At 37.4% G+C, this 20,290-nt stretch overlaps 1 protein-coding gene across 1 annotated transcript in view; it reads left to right on the plus strand.

The window, feature by feature from the left end:
- Positions 1-575: 575 nt before the first annotated feature.
- LOC136858691 (SET domain-containing protein SmydA-8) overlaps positions 576-20,290 on the plus strand; it is a 44,684-nt gene continuing 24,969 nt past the window's right edge. The window contains exons 1-4 of the mRNA XM_067138426.2: positions 576-666; positions 9,499-9,642; positions 15,175-15,575; positions 18,007-18,294. Of these exons, the coding sequence (XP_066994527.2) occupies positions 9,505-9,642; positions 15,175-15,575; positions 18,007-18,294 (827 nt within the window). The 5' untranslated portion in view covers positions 576-666; positions 9,499-9,504. The remainder of the gene's footprint in view (positions 667-9,498; positions 9,643-15,174; positions 15,576-18,006; positions 18,295-20,290) is intronic.

Genomic DNA, 20,290 nt, shown 5'->3' on the forward strand with positions numbered 1-20,290 from the left:
GACTGAAACAAGGTGCTTGTACGAAAAATGATCAAAAAAATGGCCTAATGTCAAAATAAGATCGAAATATGCATTTATGTGAGAAATATTTGTCCCGGGGTGAATGGCTCAGACGGTTAAGGCGCTGGTCTTCTGACACCAACTTGGCCGGTTCGAACCTGGCTCAGTCCGGTGGTATTTGAAAGTGTTCAAATACATCAGCCTCGTGTCGGTAGATTTACTGGCACGCAATAGAACTCCTGCAAGACAACTTTCCGGCACCTCGGCGTCTCCTAAAACCGTCCAAAGTAGTAAAAAAATATACCATTCGAATTATTATTTGTGACGAAAATCACTGGATTCGCATTAAAATCCAGATAGGCATACAAATAAAGGCAGTAAACAAAATATGACTTTTCACAAACATTTATGAGTAACGAATACTTCTGAGTGTATCATTCAATCCCTACTTGTCGATGTTTCATTATTTGATCTGCGTGTTATAGCACGTTGACGGCTGAGGATTGTGGGAGGATTCTGTCCTCTTGTTTAAAGCTAGTAGCATGTTATTCTGGCAAGTGCTATAAATACTTCACTCTTTCTCCCTCTTCCGAGTGGCAACAGCCCTGCACATGCTTACTACGAACTGTTGATACCGGCAGTGGATTACCTACTTAGTGTTCACAGGTACGTACCTTCTGTACTGATTATGTTCTCACTTTACTTATTCATTGTGCAAAAACTAACCAAGGGGTTGTTTTATTCCCGGTTCGTCCATTGCAGCAGAATTAAGCACCGTACTATTATATTGCTGCGCAACTCGAACGTTCCAGGTCAACCATATTTGTTTGTTTACGATGCAACAATTTTCAAGTTCTGTAAGTTTTGAGTATGGTAAAGTGGAAACTCGGAACTAGAATATATATTAATAAATACAGTAGTTCGACCTTAGAGGTAAAATATCTCAGAGGCGATGTATCTGTCTCTAAATGACGATTATCGATGGTTACATCGATCATTTTATTCTGAAATTATGATAGTGTTGATTATAATCTTAAAGGGTGAGACAATGGGATCATGAACTCCTTTAATTTATATATAGATAGGGACCTAATAGTTTTAGGAAGAAGAGTAAAAATGTCTCAAATCATATTAGAAATAAGTTCAGAGTTATTGAGTTTTCTCATATCACTCACTCATCAATGATCTGCATTTAGAGCTGTCGCCCATGTGCCATATTCCCTATAAGTTGTTTACCTAGTATTTTCTTAGATGTTTTCAATGAATCTGAAATGCATCGAACATTTCCCTTGAAAAATTATTCTAACCTCTTATTCTTCATCCTCTTGAATCAAAACTTCATCTTTATATTAAGATATTTCCTCATTTTAAAAGATCCATTCAAGATTATTATTATTATTATTATTATTATTATTATTATTATTATTATTATTATTATTATTATTATTATTATTATTATTATTATTATTATTGCCGGCCCCGTGGTGTAGGGTTAGCGTGCCTGCCTCTTACCCGAGTTCGATTCCCGGCCAGGTTAAGGATTTTTACCTGGATCTGAGAGCTAGTTCGAAGTCCACTCAGCCTACGTGATTAGAATTGAGGAGCTGTCTGACTGTGAGATAGCGGCCCCGGTCTAGAAAGCCAAGAATAATGGCCGTGAGGATTCGTCGTGCTGACCACACGCCACCTCATAATGTGCAGGCTTTAGAGCTGAGGAGTGGTCGCTTGGCAGGCCAAGGCCTTTCAGGGCTGTAGTGTCATGGGTTTAAGTTTTGGTTTATTATTATTATTATTATTATTATTATTATTATTATTATTATTATTATTATTATTATTATTATTATTATTATTATTATTCGTTTCGGCCGCCTGTGGACCACATTATTTCAATCGTTTTCATCCTTGAGCTTTAATTCTTCGCCAGTATTCCCGCATTCGCTTTCTGTGAGCCTCCTTTCTTACATCAGTCCACTTCTTGCCTGTTTTCAGCTACGACTTTTCTTGGAATCGCTGTATGCTCGAGCTTTCTTCTGGAGAGGAACACGTTCCTGGATGTCTTCATGTGTGATCCCTATTTCTTGAAGGTCTTTTTCAACTTCGGTGAACCAGGGTCCCTTCGGTTCCTTGTTTACAAAGTAGGATATGATCCGGTTGGTCAATCTCTGCGAGCTCATACGTGTTATGTGGCCATAAAAATTATTCCTCCGTTTCCGAATGGTGTCCGTTATCCCTTCCACATGCAGGTACAGTTCACTGTTATCCCGTCTCCTGTACTCACCATTTTCTCTGATTGGTCCTAGGATCTTTTATTATTATTATTATTATTATTATTATTATTATTATTATTATTATTATTATTAAATACATCGCAATTGGGAAATATCTCGGTGGAAATTATCTCTTACAGGAGTGTGATACTAATAATAACGTAAAGTTAAATCATAATTACCCAACAACAACAAGCAATTCAATGGAAAGAAAATATTACAATAATATTTGTCTACTAATATCATTCCACATCATTTTTCCACCGACAGTTCGGAACATACCCCTTAGTCGAGCAACTCGTCTCCTTACTGCCAAGTCTTCACAGCTCATAGTTTGCAACAATTTTTCGGAACACTACTCTTTTGTCGGAAATCACCCAGAACAAATCGTGCTGCTTCCCTTTGGATCTTTTCCAGTTTTCGTATCAAGTACGGTAATCCTGGTGCAGGTCCCATACACTGGAACCATACGGTACTCTCCTACCAGCGACATATCCTCCCTCCCTTTAACAATCTTACTACAACCTTAAATACCCTCATAACCATGTGAAGAGATCTGTATCCTTTCTTTAAAACCTCGTTAATGTAATTATCCCAATGAAAATCGTTCCTTTATATTAACACCTAAGTTAGGGTGACCAGACGTCCCGTATTTTAAGGGATTGTGACTTATTTATCTAAAGTGTCCCGTTGTCCCAGAAACAAATATATGGGTTGAATATTGTCCTTTTTTCGTGAACAGTCCAGTATATTTTAAAATACTGCGTTAAAACGTTATTTATCATAAAGCTTTGGTGTGTATTTCTTATTGTGTAATGTAATTACAGTTTGGTTGGCACTAAATGTAACAAATCAGTGAGAATAGGAGGTGTTGGCTACTGTATTTGGTGTTGGTGAGACAGACGTAAGATAAAATATAAAAAATGGCATTATAATCCTGTATAGTGAACATTGTTTTGACATGAATATGTCTTATGGCTGGGCAAAAAAAAAAAAAAAAAAATGTCACCTTCGTAAGGGCCATGAAGGCCCTACCATTGTTAACCTCGACACGTGATGGGGTAGAGTGGTTAGCTCTACGCCCGGCCGTCTTTGCTCCCAGGAATTAACCTGGTAGTCATTTTTGGTGTAGGCTGAGTGAACCTCAGGGCCACATGCACCTCCGGAAGTGGAAATCTCGTTTCTTAAATTTTTTATGACTTCCTGACGGGGATTCGAACCCACGTCCTTCCGGGCAAACCGAGCACGCCTTTACCGCCTCGGCCAGGCAGCCCCTCTTTATGGCTGGGGGTCATCCGAAAATTTGTGTAACGTGACAAAATATGTAACGGAAGTGACGTCACGTTAGTCGTCACCGTAGGCCATGGTCGCCAAAGATTCTCTATGAAATGATCAGATGAATATTTGAGTTTCTTTTATTGAAGTATATATTCATGATCTTTAACTTTTTGCAAAGGGAAAAGTTTCTTTTTTTGCAACCCTTTATATAGTAGAATTGGGCCGCATCCATTTTTGATAATAATAATAATAATAATAATAATAATAATAATAATAATAATAATAATAATAATAATAATAATAATAATAATAATAATAATAATAATAATCAGTAATGCTTTTCCATCAATAAAGGGTACTCCTTGTGAGGTCTGTGGTCTGTGTTAAGAAATCAACAGCAGTCAATGTGTCTCGTATTTTCATGCTTGTAATCTGGACACCCTAACCTAGACACTTACTTACTTGAGGTAAACCATCACCTCATCAATGCAGTAATTAAAACTGAGAGGACTTTTCCTCTTGATGGACTTTACAACCTGACTTTTGAAGCTGTTTATCATCATGCAATTGTCTGCTGTCCATCTCACACTGTCAAGGTCCTTTTGTAGTCGCTCCCAATTCTGTAATTTACTACTCCATACAGTATAACATCATTCAAAAATAATCTTATCTGTGATTGCAATTCTTTACTCATATCATTCATACAATGGTATATCATAATTAATAGCGCAAATTGAAACAGCTGTAAATACACGATAGTAGAAGCAAAAAAGTCTTAGTAAACAGGGGTCCGGGCACAAGCCGTTTACGAGATAATTTAGAATTTGCGGTTACCAGCCACCATTGACCTGTTTGTGTGTAAACATCATTATAGTTAGGAAAAGCTACCAATACAATATAATTCTCTGGTAAGACAGCAGTTAGACTATGGATCCAGTGCAAAATAGTTATTTTTTCTGATCTTGCAGTCCCACCCAGAACTGAAGAGGATTGTACCTGCTTCACAGTTTATGAGCTCTTTTTCATTTATTCAGAGCCGATGAGCTCCATTAGTATTAATGCTATCATTTTGTTGAGCACTTATGCTCTTTTGTTGGGTGTTGTTTGTTCTCAAATTTTAAAAGAAAGTAATCAGAAAGGAAAGAAATAACATTTCTCAAATCCTATCAGGGTAACTTAATACTCTAATTTGTGCACTGTCCAGCCATTCACCCCACACACTTCCTTACCTCTGCTGACCACAGACGTTCCCGGAACAATATTATTATTATTATTATTATTATTATTATTATTATTATTATTATTATTATTATTATTATTATTATTATTATTATTATTATTATTATTGCTTAGAATATTAGGTGCAGCGAGTATGATATGAAGGCCATTTCCAAGAATAAAACTATGTCAGTTGGGAAGAAACATATTATGATTGAAAGTCAGGTGGAATACAAATCTGGAATAGGTAGATCATTTAAAATATTTAGGATTTGTATTCCCCCAGGATGATGGTATACTAAGTGAAACTGAATCAAGGTGAAGGAAAGTTAATGGCAGTGAGCTCACACTGATCAACAATATTCTATAAGAAATAAGTCAGCTCTTAGACAAAACTACCTTTACCATACCATATAGGAGTGAAAGCTGGGTTGGTTCAGTAAATCTAATTCATAAGCTGGAATTAATAATAGACATGAAAATAGCAAGAATGATTGCTGGTACAGGACAAACAAGTGGGAATGATGTGTGTAGTTGGAATGGGAATGATGATAACTCGAGATGATTGCGGACCCATTCAGTTAATTCACAGAGACTTGCAGAGTGAATGCTTAAAGGCATAACAGTCAGTGATGGGAAAAGTACAAAATAAAACTAATTGAGCTCAATTACAGTTGCCTGAGATAAAATTTACTCAATTATAATTACTAATTAATTTTTCAAAAAGTTCAAAGTTCTACGTTTTTTTTCCGATCACAGTTGGAAGCTGTCCTGTAGCAGATTAGTGCCCTTGTTACCCTACAAATAAATGGCAACCCTTACATTTTTGAAAACAGGCATCTCTTTGAGGAGAGTAACAAATGCCTACAAAACCTGCACATTTTACCTAGTGTCAGCTTATTAAATTCCAAGAAAATAAGACAATTATTGGGAGATTAGGAATTACATGTAACTAATCTCATTGTTAGACCCGTGTTGAACTATGCTATGATATACTAACAATTTGTTGGTTATTTTGATCCACCTTTTCAATATTTGTTTGTATTGAAAAGGTGGATCAAAATAACCAACAAATTGTTAGTATATCATAGATTAGGAATTCCAAAAATGGTGTCAACTTCCTCAAAAGGGAAAAGGTGTTGTCTTATTTAAAGAAAACCTTTCAGCAAACAATTGGATAATACACCATGATGGTGAAATCCTGTGACTTACTAGACACCATGCGATACGAAACTCCATCGCTTAGTTATTGTGAGATGCTGGTTACACAGCACACAGAGAGGTCCATGGATTGTTGGAGAATGGCAGTAACTGTAGGATTGATATGACAGCCTTCAAAAATAACAACAATGGATGTATTATTGATCTTACGGTTTGGTTTGAATCGCACACTAACCAGCCCACTGAAGTACCGTACACAAAGAAAAGAAAAGCATTTACGAACTATCCCCTTCTACTGATGTGAATACGGACTGAATAACATCAAGGTTATAGGCCTCATGATCGGTGCAAGAAGAGCAATTCCTAATTTCTTCAAAGAATTCCGCTCAAGATTCAAACTACTACTGTCATTGTTGAGAAAAATGTGGTCCCCAAAGCCTTGAAAGGTTCAACAGTATCCATACTGAGAATCAATCAATCAATCAATCAATCAATCAATCAATCAATCAATCAATCAATCAATCAATCAATCAATCAATCAATCAATCAATCAATCAATCAATCAATACTGATCTGCATTTAGGGCAGTCGCCCAGGTGGCAGATTCCCTATCTGTTGTTTTCCTAGCCTTTTCCTAAATGATTTCAAAGAATTGGAAATTTATTGAACATCTCCCTTGGTAAGTTATTCCAATCCCTAACTCTCCTTCCTATAAATGAATATTTGCCCCAGTTTGTCCTCTTGAATTCCAACTTTATCATATTGTGATCTTTCCTACTTTTATAAACGCCACTCAAACTTATTCGTCTACTAATGTTATTCCACGTCATCTCTCTGCTGACAGCTCGAAACATACCACTTAGTCGAGCAGCTCTTATTCTTTCTCTCAATTCTTCCCAACCCAAACTTTGCAACATTTTTGTAACGCTACTCTTTTGTCAGAAATCACCCAAAACAAATCGAGCTGCTTTTCTTTGGATTTTTTCCAGTTCTTGTATCAGGTAATCCTGGTGAGGGTCCCATAAACTGGAACCATACTCTAGTTGGGGTCTTACCAGAGACTTATATGCACTCTCCTTTACATCCTTACTACAACCCCTAAACACCCTCATAAGCATGTGCAGAGATCTGTACCCTTTATTTACAAACCCATTTATGTGATTACCCCAATGAAGATCTTTCCTTATATTAACACCTAGTTACTTACAATGATCCCCAAAAGGAACTTTCACCCCATCAATGCAGTAATTAAAACTGAGAGGACTTTTCCTATTTGTGAAACTCACAACCTGACTTTTAACCCCATTTATCAACATACCATTGCCTGCTGTCCATCTCACAACATTTTTGAGGTCACGTTGCAGTTGCTCACAATCTTGTAACTTATTATTCACTCTATAGAGAATAACATCATCCACAAAAAGCCGTACCTCTGTCATTGTCATTTATATAGTCATAAATGTATTTAGTATACTTTGTTCCCATGGGCAACCTCTTTATGGGAGAAGTGTTTATTCCCATATACAATTACTTCATAGAATGTGAGTCTTTAGGGAATCACTAACACTTTTTTCACATGTGTATGGAATGAAACCGAAGTTTGCAAGGAAAAATACATTACTCTATTTTGTATTCTTTAGCATAGACCAGGGCCTCCCAAACATCTAAAATCTCACGAGTGCAAAACGAGGCACGGAGGTTCTGTGCACTGTGCATTGTTCCTACTTGGCTAGGTTCAAGCCAGCGCTCTGTCTCGGGGCGACTCGGCTAAGCTCAGCTTAGCTCGGCTCAACTTAGTTTACCTGAGCTCAACTTGGCTCAGATGGTGAGCCCTGCAGAGGGAGTGAGGAAGGGGGAAAGAGGTGGAGTGAGCGAGACAGGCGTAGGGAAAGAAAGATACAGCGCTATTGCTCAAACTCGAGGAGTGGAGGTTCTGCAATCTGGTCAACCTAACGAAGTTGTCTTATGCACCTTTCACCATGCAGTGCACTGACGCATGCACTCTGAGAGACCCTGGCATAGACATTGAGTGGCTACCATCATAAAGTGAGAGTAGTCAGACTTTCAAAATGTTTGCTTCCAAGAAAAAATTGTGTCACTATTATGTTTTCATTATTTGCATTGTAACTACTTAATTCAAAATATTTATTCAAAATAGGGAAATGCATTAACCCCTTCATCGATACATATTTATTCTGGCTCCATTCTTGACCTATGGGTAGAATAACATCCACGTAAGGGGCAACTAGAAGACAGACCAAGTACTCTCACCTTGGAAGTGTGGGTTGATTTTGCTAGATGAGTCTGGCATTGCTTCCACTTACTGTGTCCATATCCACAGTTTCATCTTTCCTATCTGTCCTCCTTTAGTTAACTATTGCTCTTCCCAGCCTTGAAGGTATTAGGTTCTCAGAGCCTAGGGTGTCTTTCATCCTCACACCCTTTGTGGCTCTTCCCTTTCTTTTGCCGATACCTTCATTTTTTGAAGTGTCAGAACTTCTGATTAGTGTTAATAGAGGGTGGTTGCTCAGTTGTACTTCCTCTTAAGACACTAATCACACACCACCACCACCACCACCACCACCACCGTGTAGCACAGATTATCTAAATATCAACCAGTAACCATGACAACCTGCGTGTAAATAAATGAGTGCACATCATGTCCTGAAATATACGCTTGCAAGTGCTGGGGCCCCAAAGTTGCCAAGTTCTCAATGCAATATTCAGTATATCGATTATTAGAATGTAACAACAATTACTAAAATGTAACGATTACAATTTTATTTTCTGCTGTAAATTATCAGATCAAAAATTAGATGTATGGCTTTTCAGGTGTTTGCTCTATTAACCAGCATTTTGTCTTAGGTCTGACACTAGACTCATCAGAGTGGGATGTGTCAGACCCTACCCACTTATGCTGGGGTGTATGCAGGTGAACTTATCAGAAGCCTCTTATGTGGCACAGTCTGATAACTGCATACGGGAGATAAAACTCCACAATGGAATTAATGCCCGCCTAGCAATTCCAAATGGTAATTCTAAATTTCCATGGAGGGAATTAGATATTTTTTTCCACCAATAGAACATATAAAAAATCAGTTACTATTAACCAGCATTTCGTCTTAGGTCTGACACTAGACTCATCAGAGTGGGATGTGTCAGACCCTACCCACTTATGCTGGGGTGTATGCAGGTGAACTTATCAGAAGCCTCTTATGTGGCACAGTCTGATAACTGCATACGGGAAATAAAACTCCACAATGGAATTAATGCCCGCCTAGCAATTCCCTCCATGGGAATTTAGAATTACCATTTGCTGTAAATTACGCGTAAAAATTACATTTTGTGGAAAGTAACGATTATGAGTAAAAGTTACAAAAAATGTAATCATTACAAGTAATTCAATTACTTTTACTAAATTACTTTCCAACCGTGATAATGAAAGTGTGTGTATGTTTGTATTATTTTATGTACATCGTTAGGTTGATGTTTGTCATAGTTAACTATACTATAACAGGTGCAGTGGAGGTTTCTTGTTCACTATTTTAGTTTCTCAATAGCTTTATCTGTTTAGGTGAAGATGAGTGACAACAAATGTGCCATATGTTCAGCTCCTGCTCAACATAAATGCAGTGCCTGCAAACTTGTATCATATTGTTCCAAGGAACACCAGAAGAAAGATTGGAAGAAACATAAAGAAATCTGTCGTCCTTTTGAGGTGAGTACATTGTACCACAGTTTTCACCAATGTAAGAAGTAAAAATGTATTTTTCTCAAAACATTGAGTGTAAATTATAGTAGAAGATGTATGTAGAAAATTGGGAAATTAAACTTGATTAAAACTAACATCCTTTATCTTTACATTTTTGGCTCCAGGAATGCTTTTCTTGATTTGTAAGTGTGTTTTCAACAGAAAAATTTGACAGAAGCCTGCTTAAACATAAGGTGACTGAGCTTCAAGTTGGGTGCAAGATGCTTCTATATGATCATTAGCAGAACTTAGTTCGCATGGGGAATCAAAGCTTTAGAATGATAATTTGAGCAACCACTGACATCTCCTTTCTAAAGCAGTGGGATAAAGATTGATTTTATCCATCCCCTGGGCCAGGTGATAGTTTACCATATCTTGGCACAAAGCAGTGATGTCTGCCAGAGGGACAGGCTATAACAGTTCTGCTGGGTTATAATTGAAGCCAGGAGCTTTATTATTTGGTAACACTCCATATCCATAACACTTCTTCTTAGAACACTACATGGAGGAGCAGTATTACCATTGTGAAAATACAGATGTTCTTAATACTTTGTTGTGCAGTCAGGATCTTCCCATTCTTCTATGTAGGTTGGGCAGTTTTCATTGTAATAGCAGGGCCCCTTGCCTACTGTCAGTCACATTCAATTTGAGGAGTTTTCATTATAATGGCAGACTTTCTTATCATCTGCCAATCACAAAAGCACACTCACTCAGGAACCATTTAGGCAGTTAGGGGTCTGAGGCATACGTTTTCCTATGACTTGCTTCATATTTAATTTCTCTGCATGGCCCCTTAAGATACAATATGTTAGTAAGTATCCTATATGGTAACAAAAGGTTGCAGCTGTATGCTTGCAAAATTTGAGCACAATACGTCAAGAAGTTTTTACGTCAAAGAGACCACAGGTAAAGTGTGCACCAAAACACAGCAAATATTTCTTGTTTGTTCTTCCTTGAAACTATTAGAGATACAAAGAAGATTCACATAAACTTTTTTCTGCTGTCTGTAATTTCATTTGCTTTGTCAATTTTTTGGATATTTATCCATTTTAGATCAACTCAAGACCGTATCAGTAGATTTTATTTTTTTGTGCCTCTTTGTCTGTTTGTTCCACCATCACAGCGAAAAGGCTGGATAGATCTCGAACAAACTTCATATTTAGAGTATACTTATCCCGCAGAAGGTTTTGGTATGCATATGATTTAAAACTCTCTGAATAGACGGGGGTTATAGGAAAACCAGAACAGTTTTCCTCCGTTTTCTCTTATAGTAATGATTTTCTGTAAAATCTGCAGACTATAAGTGAAACATCCCTTCATTATAAACAACTTTTTTTATGTTCATAATTTTGATTACTCTTCAAATGATGGAGAAATTACTATTTTATGCGGTGTTCTCATACTCTGCATTGAGTGACCGACAAACTACCACGAACCTACAGGTTACCATGGTAATGTCTCTGACTGCTTGCCAGCAGGGAAATAATGTATTGACATTTTCGTCATCATTCCAGTAAAATCGTGGTTGTTCCTTGGGTAGAAATCAAGAGAGAAGTCAATCGGCCATTCTGCGGGATATTGGTGGAATTACGTTGGAAGTTACTATCGTCCTCGAATAGCACTAGGGGGTGCTGTTAACATTTGAACAGTACCGCAGAGTGTAGCCAATTATTTCACCATAAGTTTTTTTCTGGCATTTGCTGTAATTTTTACTGTATTTCTATTTTACTTCTGTTTTCTGCTTATTTTTCTTGCTTCTGTCTTGCCTCTTTAGGCTTAAGTAATAACACCATAAGTCATCTTCTTATCTGTTTACCTAAGAATCCCTGTGCCTAAATTTCTCCTTTGTTACTGCCTTCTCATATCCGTTACTCATACCTTCACAATTTATTGAGGGACATTTTATTTTCCAATACATCCACTTGGTATTTACATATTTGTCCTATCCGGCTGTCCTCAGTTATATTCCTATTTTCTATTAATTTCAACCTTCTTAACTGTATTACTTTCTTCCTTAATTACTCCGTATGTGTGCGAGTGCTAAATCTGAAACTTGGTCACTCTTTTCTTTGAGAGAAAATTCCAAGCTGTTCAAATATATAAATTTTAACTCTGGAGTATATAAAAATATGGATGCAATGATATTGACAATGCAGACCTTCATTTCGGTATGATTGGTGGCTAAACGGTAAGTTGTGTCTCAATACAGATAGCACAATCACCGTTGAATTTGGAGAGATCTACAACTTTGGTCCTATGACTTTATGTCGTATCTCTATATCCCTAATATGTTAAATAGAGCTGTACTTCTCGATTTCAAGTTAATTTTTGTGTCATTTTCACATGTATATGTTATCGTTTGACGCACTTTTAGTAAAGAATCATCATATTTGGCACGCATGAAAGACATGGCCAGTGGCCATACTGGCATGTATGTTAGGTATTCAGCCCAAAGGCTGGTTTGGTCCTCCACAGCTTTGTCAAAGGCTGTCATAATAGCCTGTATGTTAGCCAAATTTTATGATTCCGGCTGTCACATGAGAATCAGAAAAATAAAGTAATATGTGAAAACTGTACCAAATTTCACCCTATTCGATGATTCTAACACAATCTAACCCATAAATATATGACATATGAGAAAGTGTCATAGGACCAACCATGTAGAATACTAAAAGAGGCGTCTGCCTGATGGTGAAATCCGTTTGTCGATATGTCGTACAGTTTCTAAGCAGTGACTCTCGAAATAAAGGTCTGCACTTATAGACTTGTCCATGCTTATCTATATAAATGTTGTAGGGGGTCTGCTGTCTGTAATTTTGTTTGTTTTGTCAATTTTTTGGATATTTATCAGTTTTAGGACAACTCAATACCGTATCAGTGGTTTTTATTTTTCGTGTCTGTTTGTTCCACCATCACGGCAAAACGGCTTGGTAGTTCTCAACCAAAGGTCACATATAGAGTATACTCACCTCGCGGTAGGTTTTGGTAGGCATATAATTTAAAAATCTCTGAATAGATGGAGGTTTATAGGAAAACCAGAAGAGTTTTCTTTGGTTTTCCTTTACACTAATGATTTTCTGTAAAATCCGTGGACTATATGTGTAACATCCCTTCCTTATAAACAACTTTCGTTATGTTCATAATTTCGCTTACTCTTCAAAGGACGGAGAATATTACTATTTTCTGCAGTTCTCATGCTCTGCATTGAGTTACCAACAGACCGACAACAAACCTACAGGTTACCATGGCAATGTCTCTGATTACTTGCCACTAGGGAAGTAATGTATTGCTATTTTTGTTATAATTCCGGTAAACTTGTGGTAGTTCTTTGATTAGAAAGCAAGAGAGACATCAATCGGCCATTCTGTGGGATGTTGGCAGATTTCCATTGGAGATTACAATTGTCCTCGAATAGCTCCAAGGGGCGCTGTTAATATCGGAACAGTACCGTGGAGTGTGGCCCATTATTTTACATCGCAATTTGTTTTCTGGCATTTGCTATAATTTTTACTGTGTTTCTATTCTTCTTCTGTTTTCTGCTTTTATTTCTTGCCTCTCCCTTGCCTTTTTAGGCTTAAGTAATAACACCATAAGTCATCTTCTTATCTGTTTACCTAAGAATCCCTGCACCTAAATTTCTCCTCTGTTACCGCCTTCTCATATCCGTTACTCATACCATCAACATTTATTGAGGGGCATTTTATTTTCCAATACGTCCACTTGCTATTTACATATTTGTCCTACCCGGCTGTCCTCAGTTATATTCCTATTTTCTACTAATTTCAACTTTCTTAACTGTATTACTTTCTTCCTTAATTATTCCATATGTATGCGAGTGCTAATCCTGAAATCTGGGCACTCTTTTCTTTGAGGAAAAAATTTCAAGCTGTTCAAATGTAGCTTTTGGCCCCAGAATATATCAAAATATAGATGCAATATTATTGACGGTGCAGACCTTCATTTTCGGAAAATTGGTGGTTAAATGGTAAGCCATATCACAAAACAGATAGCACAATCGCTGTTCAATTTGGTCCTATGACTTATTTTCCTGTCTCGATTTTTTATATGTTAGATAGCGCTGCATTTCTCGATTATAATCAAATCTCTCCAATTATAAGCTATATATTTCATTTTTGTTCCGTATTGAAGTGCAATTATAAGAATAATTTTCTACTATCTACTCCTTTGTTCACATTGCCTGGTTCTTACAGCAAGTCAGTGCTTGTTCCCTATCCACTCCTTTGTTTACATGGCCTGCCTGCTTCCTCCAGCAAGTCAGTGCTTGTTCTACATCAGATATTAGAGGTGAGTCTCATAAATAATTTTTCTCCTTTTTAATATATTTTCTGTATATTTATTTATTCCTAATTCTGGCTATCATTTCCAGATTTACTTCTTTGCCTGAGGTCCTAAGTCAACTTAAAGGCATCATCTTGTGACAAGAAAATCATAACCTTAATTTTTGTTATTATATATATATTTCAATGTTATAATTATTCCTACAGCATTGTGTTTGTCTGGTATACATATGTTTTAGTTATCACATAATTTGTTTAATTTTTATTTGGCTGAAGATGGCCACTAAGTGGCTGAAACTAGTCCCAGGACTTATTTAATATCATTTACTGGTACTTGATATATTGTATCAATTTATTCTAATAAATGTCTCCATCTCGAGTGTGACTGGCATTAGAAAAAGGGGCCTGTCTTTATAATGAAAACTCTCCATCTTTGTTGTGAATGGCAGTTGCCATGTGAGCCTGCCGTTATAGTAGAAACTCCCGAACTTGATTGTGATTGCCAGTAGGAAATGTGGCCCGCCATTATCCTCAAAACTTCCCCAATGCTTACCTTACATCGGAAACAACGTATGGCGACCTCCGTGTTTTGTTTCTTGGATATTGCTAAGAGACATGCAATTTAATACAATCTTACTCACTGCCTTTACAGTAATTTACGGAGAAATCCGTATACAATGAGGAATACCGCAGCGAAGCACGGGTACATTTGCTAGTATATTAGTATAGATGATTGAGCTGTATCAGTGTTTTTGTTGTGTGATCTTCTTCTTCTTCTTCTACTACTACTTCTTTCCTGGCCATATACATGCCTATAGTTGATACTCCCAAGTATCACTCAGGGTCAGCTCTTCTGATCCTTAGAGAATACTCTCTGTGGTTGGATGTCTCTGCCAATGGAATACCATTTCTATTCAAGGCTTTTTCAGCTGTACACCACCATGTTGCTCTTGGACGTCCGTGTCCTCTCCTTGGTTCCTCGATTTTGTTGTGTAATCATTGAATAATATTTATAACGTTGATCTATAAAATCCAAAGTAATGCAATGAAGAAACCCTTAAAATAGGGTAAAACATGTATGTGCAATGAATTATGTAATAAATATTTTTAAGTGGCTGACTGAATGTTCGATTTATTATAAAAAATACTTTCTGATATATGCTATTGGCATGACCTTATCTCTCTTGAATGATGCCGACAGGTGTTGAGCTCTCCTGAGATCGGCCGTTATCTCGTAGCCACAAGAGACTTGAAACCAGGTGATCTCCTACTCAGCGAGGTCCCTCTTGTGGTTGGCCCTAAAATACGTGATGCAGCACCCTCTTGCCTTAACTGTCTGAGAAGAATCGATCCAAACCCATCGACAGCTCGATGTCCTCTCTGTTTGTGGCTGTTTTGTACTCCAACATGTCCCACTGATCCTAAGGTTCATGCTCCTGAATGCTGCATCTTGCGTCTTGACCCTCGCCGTCCACCCTGTTATGATGTCATCACGCCACTGAGATGTCTGTTGCTCCAGCGTAAACATCCAGAGCGGTGGAAGCAACTCTTATCCATGGAAGCTCACAACAAGGAACGAGGACCAGAAACCGACACTTACAAGTGAGTATAATTCTCTGGCTTACAGATGTAAGTAGAGGGAATTATGTTTAGCCTTCATTCACAGCTTAGCACAGCCCATGCACAGCTGAGATCAGTAAAACTTGAGTTTTTTTACATATATTTAGTGTTATTACTAGTGTCTGAAGTGGGATAAAAGTAAATGTGTTGGTTTAATCTACCCCAATTATGAATAAATTGATGCTTCTATACTAAAGCAGTGTTCAGTGCTTTCGTGAACAAGACACAGTGAAACCCCTTTAACCCAATTACCTCAGGTTTAATGGTCCTGCACGCTTGCTTAGAAATCAGATTTAAATCACCCTCAACTCGAGGAAGCCATCTGGTCAGAACTACTGTGCACCGTTATGAAATAAATGACATAAATTGAAGAGCAGCCAGAATTTTTATGCACAGTTGTCAGTTGTCAGTTTGTCTCTCAGTTCTCCTGACATCCCCGAAGAGCCTGTAAAATGATTACTAACCCATATCCAGTCACTATGTTTTGATTTCACCCATGGGGCTTTAGCTATGATTTCACAATCATTCATATAAAATTAATTCTCACTTTCACTTAAAATTTATTCCTCAGTATTATCATAATTCACATCACTGTGTAAAACACCTTCAGTTAACTCAACAATAGTACTGCTGCCCTACTCCACATGGAGCCATGGCTAGGAAATTGACTGACATCTGATGAGATGTTTGTGCTTTCAGAGGCTACAATTGGGCAATAAATTATGGAACAAGTTCTTATAAGGAAAGCTTTAAATAAGCCACATTCCTGTTCTATTCGTAGTGTGAACAGAATTAGCTGAAAAGACAGCAGGGTGTGTACAAATTGCTATTTTTTATAATTCCTAGCTTCAGGCAGCTAAAATGGAATACTTTTATTTGTCTCCACAAAGTGGGAAGGGGGCGACTGACCCTCATTGCCCGCCCTAATCACTGCTACTGTGTGTTTCTGTTTTTTTTAAATTTTTTTGTTACTATCTGTACTTATCTTTGTCTTATTTTTCTTCCCCTTTACCTTGAATTACCTGGCTTTCTTCTTATCCTACACTTCTCCCACATGAAAACTAAAGATATGTCAAGTTGGCCCGTCAATGAGTGTTAATGATGAAGCTGCAAAGCAGAAACAAACTCGTTGGGGGGCTGAAAAGAGATGGATGCAGAAGAACTGGGATTGATGAGGAGATAGCCTATATGTTTTAAGAGTGTTCAGTGCATGTCCTTGTCCTTTTGTGTTTCCATGTTTGTCCTCATCTTCTATTTCTGTTGCTCCCTCTTTCCACACTGACCTGCCATTGTGTTCATCCCATTATATGTGTTTCTTTCTTATTCGTGATTTGACTCTTGTTTGTTCCTTTCCTATGCTTATATATATTTTTTTTAAAATGCTATTTATTTGGGGCGTCGACCTAAGAAGATCTTGTGCCCCTTGTTTATATCTTAGACTTATATATAAGGGGTGATCAAAAAGTTCCTGTTGTATGGTCATATAGTCCTGAATTGGGATGCCGTGAGCATTGAGGCACTCATCCCACCAATGCACCAGGATGAAGATCCCCGTGAGGTAAAACACCGTGGCCTGTTGCGTGGAAAAGTCCATAACCGTCTGCTTGTCCGACAGGAAGCGTCGACCATTCAAGACCTCTTCTGAGGGGGGCGAAAGCGTGAAAATCGCATGGGGAGAGATCACAACTATAGGCCTCATCCACCGCCCGCTTTTAATGGATGAGGCTGGCCTCCCAGATCCACTGGCATCTTGTGTCAAAACGTGACCCGCACAGAAATTGGTGCAGCATTCAATGGTGGTTTTCAACAGACATGCTGCCCCATACCCAGTCTTCATTCTCCAATGGATGTCCACTGGTGTTTGTCCTTAGGCAGCCTAGAACACAATGACATCACGTTGGTCCTGTTTGGATGCATTTGGCAATAATGTCACCATAGTTCACGTGGCCACATTTAATGCACGCACCTTGGCACAACACGACTCCCACACTAATCCCTTTGCCTATATGTCCGTGCTTATATTCCCGCATCAATCTTCAATCATTATTACAACATTCACTTCTGATCTGCACTTAGGGCAGTCGCCCAGGTGGAAGATTCCCTATCTGTTGTTTTCCTAGCCTTTCTTGAATAATTTCAAAGAAATTGGAAATTTATTGAACATCTCCTTTGGCAAGTTATTCCAATCCCTAACTCCCCAGAGTTGCGCTACGTCGCATGTCTGTTGCAGCAACACCATCAAGCGGAAACTTTTTGATCATGCCTTATATATGAAACCCCTTTAAGCTGATCACAAAATTGGTCTTATGGGGGGGGGGGGGGTCTTCTTAAAGGGGAATATCAAACTACCACTACTACTCATTTACTATGTCATCAAACAAGTTTTTCCATTGTCTATGTGTTCCTTGTGCAGGGAAATACAGAAGCAAGTAGCTGGTCCCTTGCACAACCGATATCTACAGCACTTAGATTCTGATGTTCTAGAACATCGTTCAGTGGAGCTTATACACCAACTGTGTGGTATCCTGGATGTGAATGCCCTAGAGATTCGTCTTCCTGAGGGGAATGAAATTATTGCCGTCTATCCTACTGCATTCCTCATGGAACACAGCTGTGTGCCCAATACAAGACACAGTTTTGAAATGTCTCCTGGATCTCGACAGTACCGCATTACAGTCAGAGCAGCCAGGAACATATTCAAGTAAGTACCTACATTCCAATATTTGTCAAAGGATTTATAAAAATGGATTATATTTTTTACTTCTGTGAGTAGGAACATATTATTTAAGATATATCTTTCCTATCACATTGTCACTATAAGATCTATCTGTGTCGGTGCAACACAGAACATCATCATCATCTTCATCATAGACTCTTATACCTTTCAGCATTCAGTCATAAGCCTCTATGAATTTACTAATCACCGCCACAACACTCTATTTGTGACTAGTTCTTTGCAACTTGTAGACAAAAGTAAAACAATAAAATAAAGAAGATACTTCTTTTGCTTGCCACTAGGACTTTAAAATATGTTTGTGAAACGCAGTGGAGAGTGCAGATAACTTGTGCTGTTAGTGAAAACATTTGTTGTAAAGTTACGGTTAGGGGTTGTGGTTGACCTTACAATAGTAATTGTGAAGCATTTATATTTCGTCATAACTGTGTTGTTTTCTACAAAAGCTTGTTTGGGCACTTAACTCATCAAAATATTGTGACTTGCTCATGCCCTGTTCATATGTGAGGGATGTTCCAGCCTCCTAACGATGTGAGGTTGAAGACCCTAGTGATGGGACATTCAATTCATTTTACTGATTTGGTTCATTTGATTCTGTTCATGTTACTGACTCGACACAGAGATCCCATACTTAGTACATTAGAGTCACCACTCACGGTGTTCCTGTTGTGGCTGTGTACTGACAGGTAGCACTGTTACCATCCGGTCTTCATTCTATGAACTGCTTCCATATGTGTATCTAATTTTCAGATTTCTCTTGCAGCCACTTTTCCAAATAAAAATGTTGACGTTACAAAGCTTTTCCGCCCTCAGTAACAACCATATTAAATATACAGAATTAAATGTATTCACAAGAAATCTATATTATTATTAAACAATTTGGTTAAAAAAATTAAACACATGATAAAATTACTTGTCTGGTACCTGCATTAATATAGTCAAAATCGGTTATAACAACCCTGAAGGGACCACCAATCAAGGTTGTTACAGAAACTAGTTGGATATTTTGTTGTTGTTGGTGAAAATGTCATATCTGTAAGTTTTAGGCAACACACTTACATGGTTAATTAACGGAATTAAATTTAAACTAACATTTAAAAAATATGACTGAGATAAGTGCTGTATTTACAGTACAGTATTTGTGGAGGAATTTTATTGGCTTTCACTTCAAGAATAGGTTCATTGTTTGGCACATTATTTGTTCTTTGCTGCTTAAACTATCTTTGTGCTCAGATGATCTAGCTTGGTTGATTTTTTTGAAGTTTTTCTTTGAAAAGAGAATTTCTCTCTCTTCTTCCAAATTGTAGAAATCACTCAGTGTGATACAGCCAATTCCTTCATGATGCTGACGTTTGAATCCTTATTTTCTAATCGCCATATTATGTGCAATTTTTCTTCAAGATTAAACACTTTTCTTTCGTGTCATCTTCACAACAATGCTTACCTTGACTATTTAACAGACTGATTTGAAATTTACAGTTTTAAGTGTTACATTGTTGTCAGCGATGTCCAAATACATAGCAAATAAAAATCAACTTGGACGTTATAGCCGATATATTTCTCTGGAAAAGTGATCAAAATACGTCGTCTTATACGCTATGTCATAATAAGGGACCATTAGGAGGATACATTTAATTTATTCCTTTGGAAAATAATAAGCGACATCGTACTATGAGAATTTTTTAAAAATACAGTGTTTATATAGGATTTAGACGGGACCATTAGATTTCACCATTATATCCAATACATCGTTAAAAGCAATGTCGCTGTAAATGGTTTCGACTGTACTTGGTTATCAAGTTCCATACGAAACAAAAATTACATAGGTAATAATAATAATAATAATAATAATAATAATAATAATAATAATAATAATAACAACAGCAATAGACACATCTCTAATTTTATACATTAACTTATGGTTTCCTACAGTTCTCAGATTTGTGGGGCAAAAGAATAGGCT

This window comes from Anabrus simplex, chromosome 1, assembly GCF_040414725.1.
Source record: "Anabrus simplex isolate iqAnaSimp1 chromosome 1, ASM4041472v1, whole genome shotgun sequence".
NCBI lineage: Eukaryota > Metazoa > Arthropoda > Insecta > Orthoptera > Tettigoniidae > Anabrus > Anabrus simplex.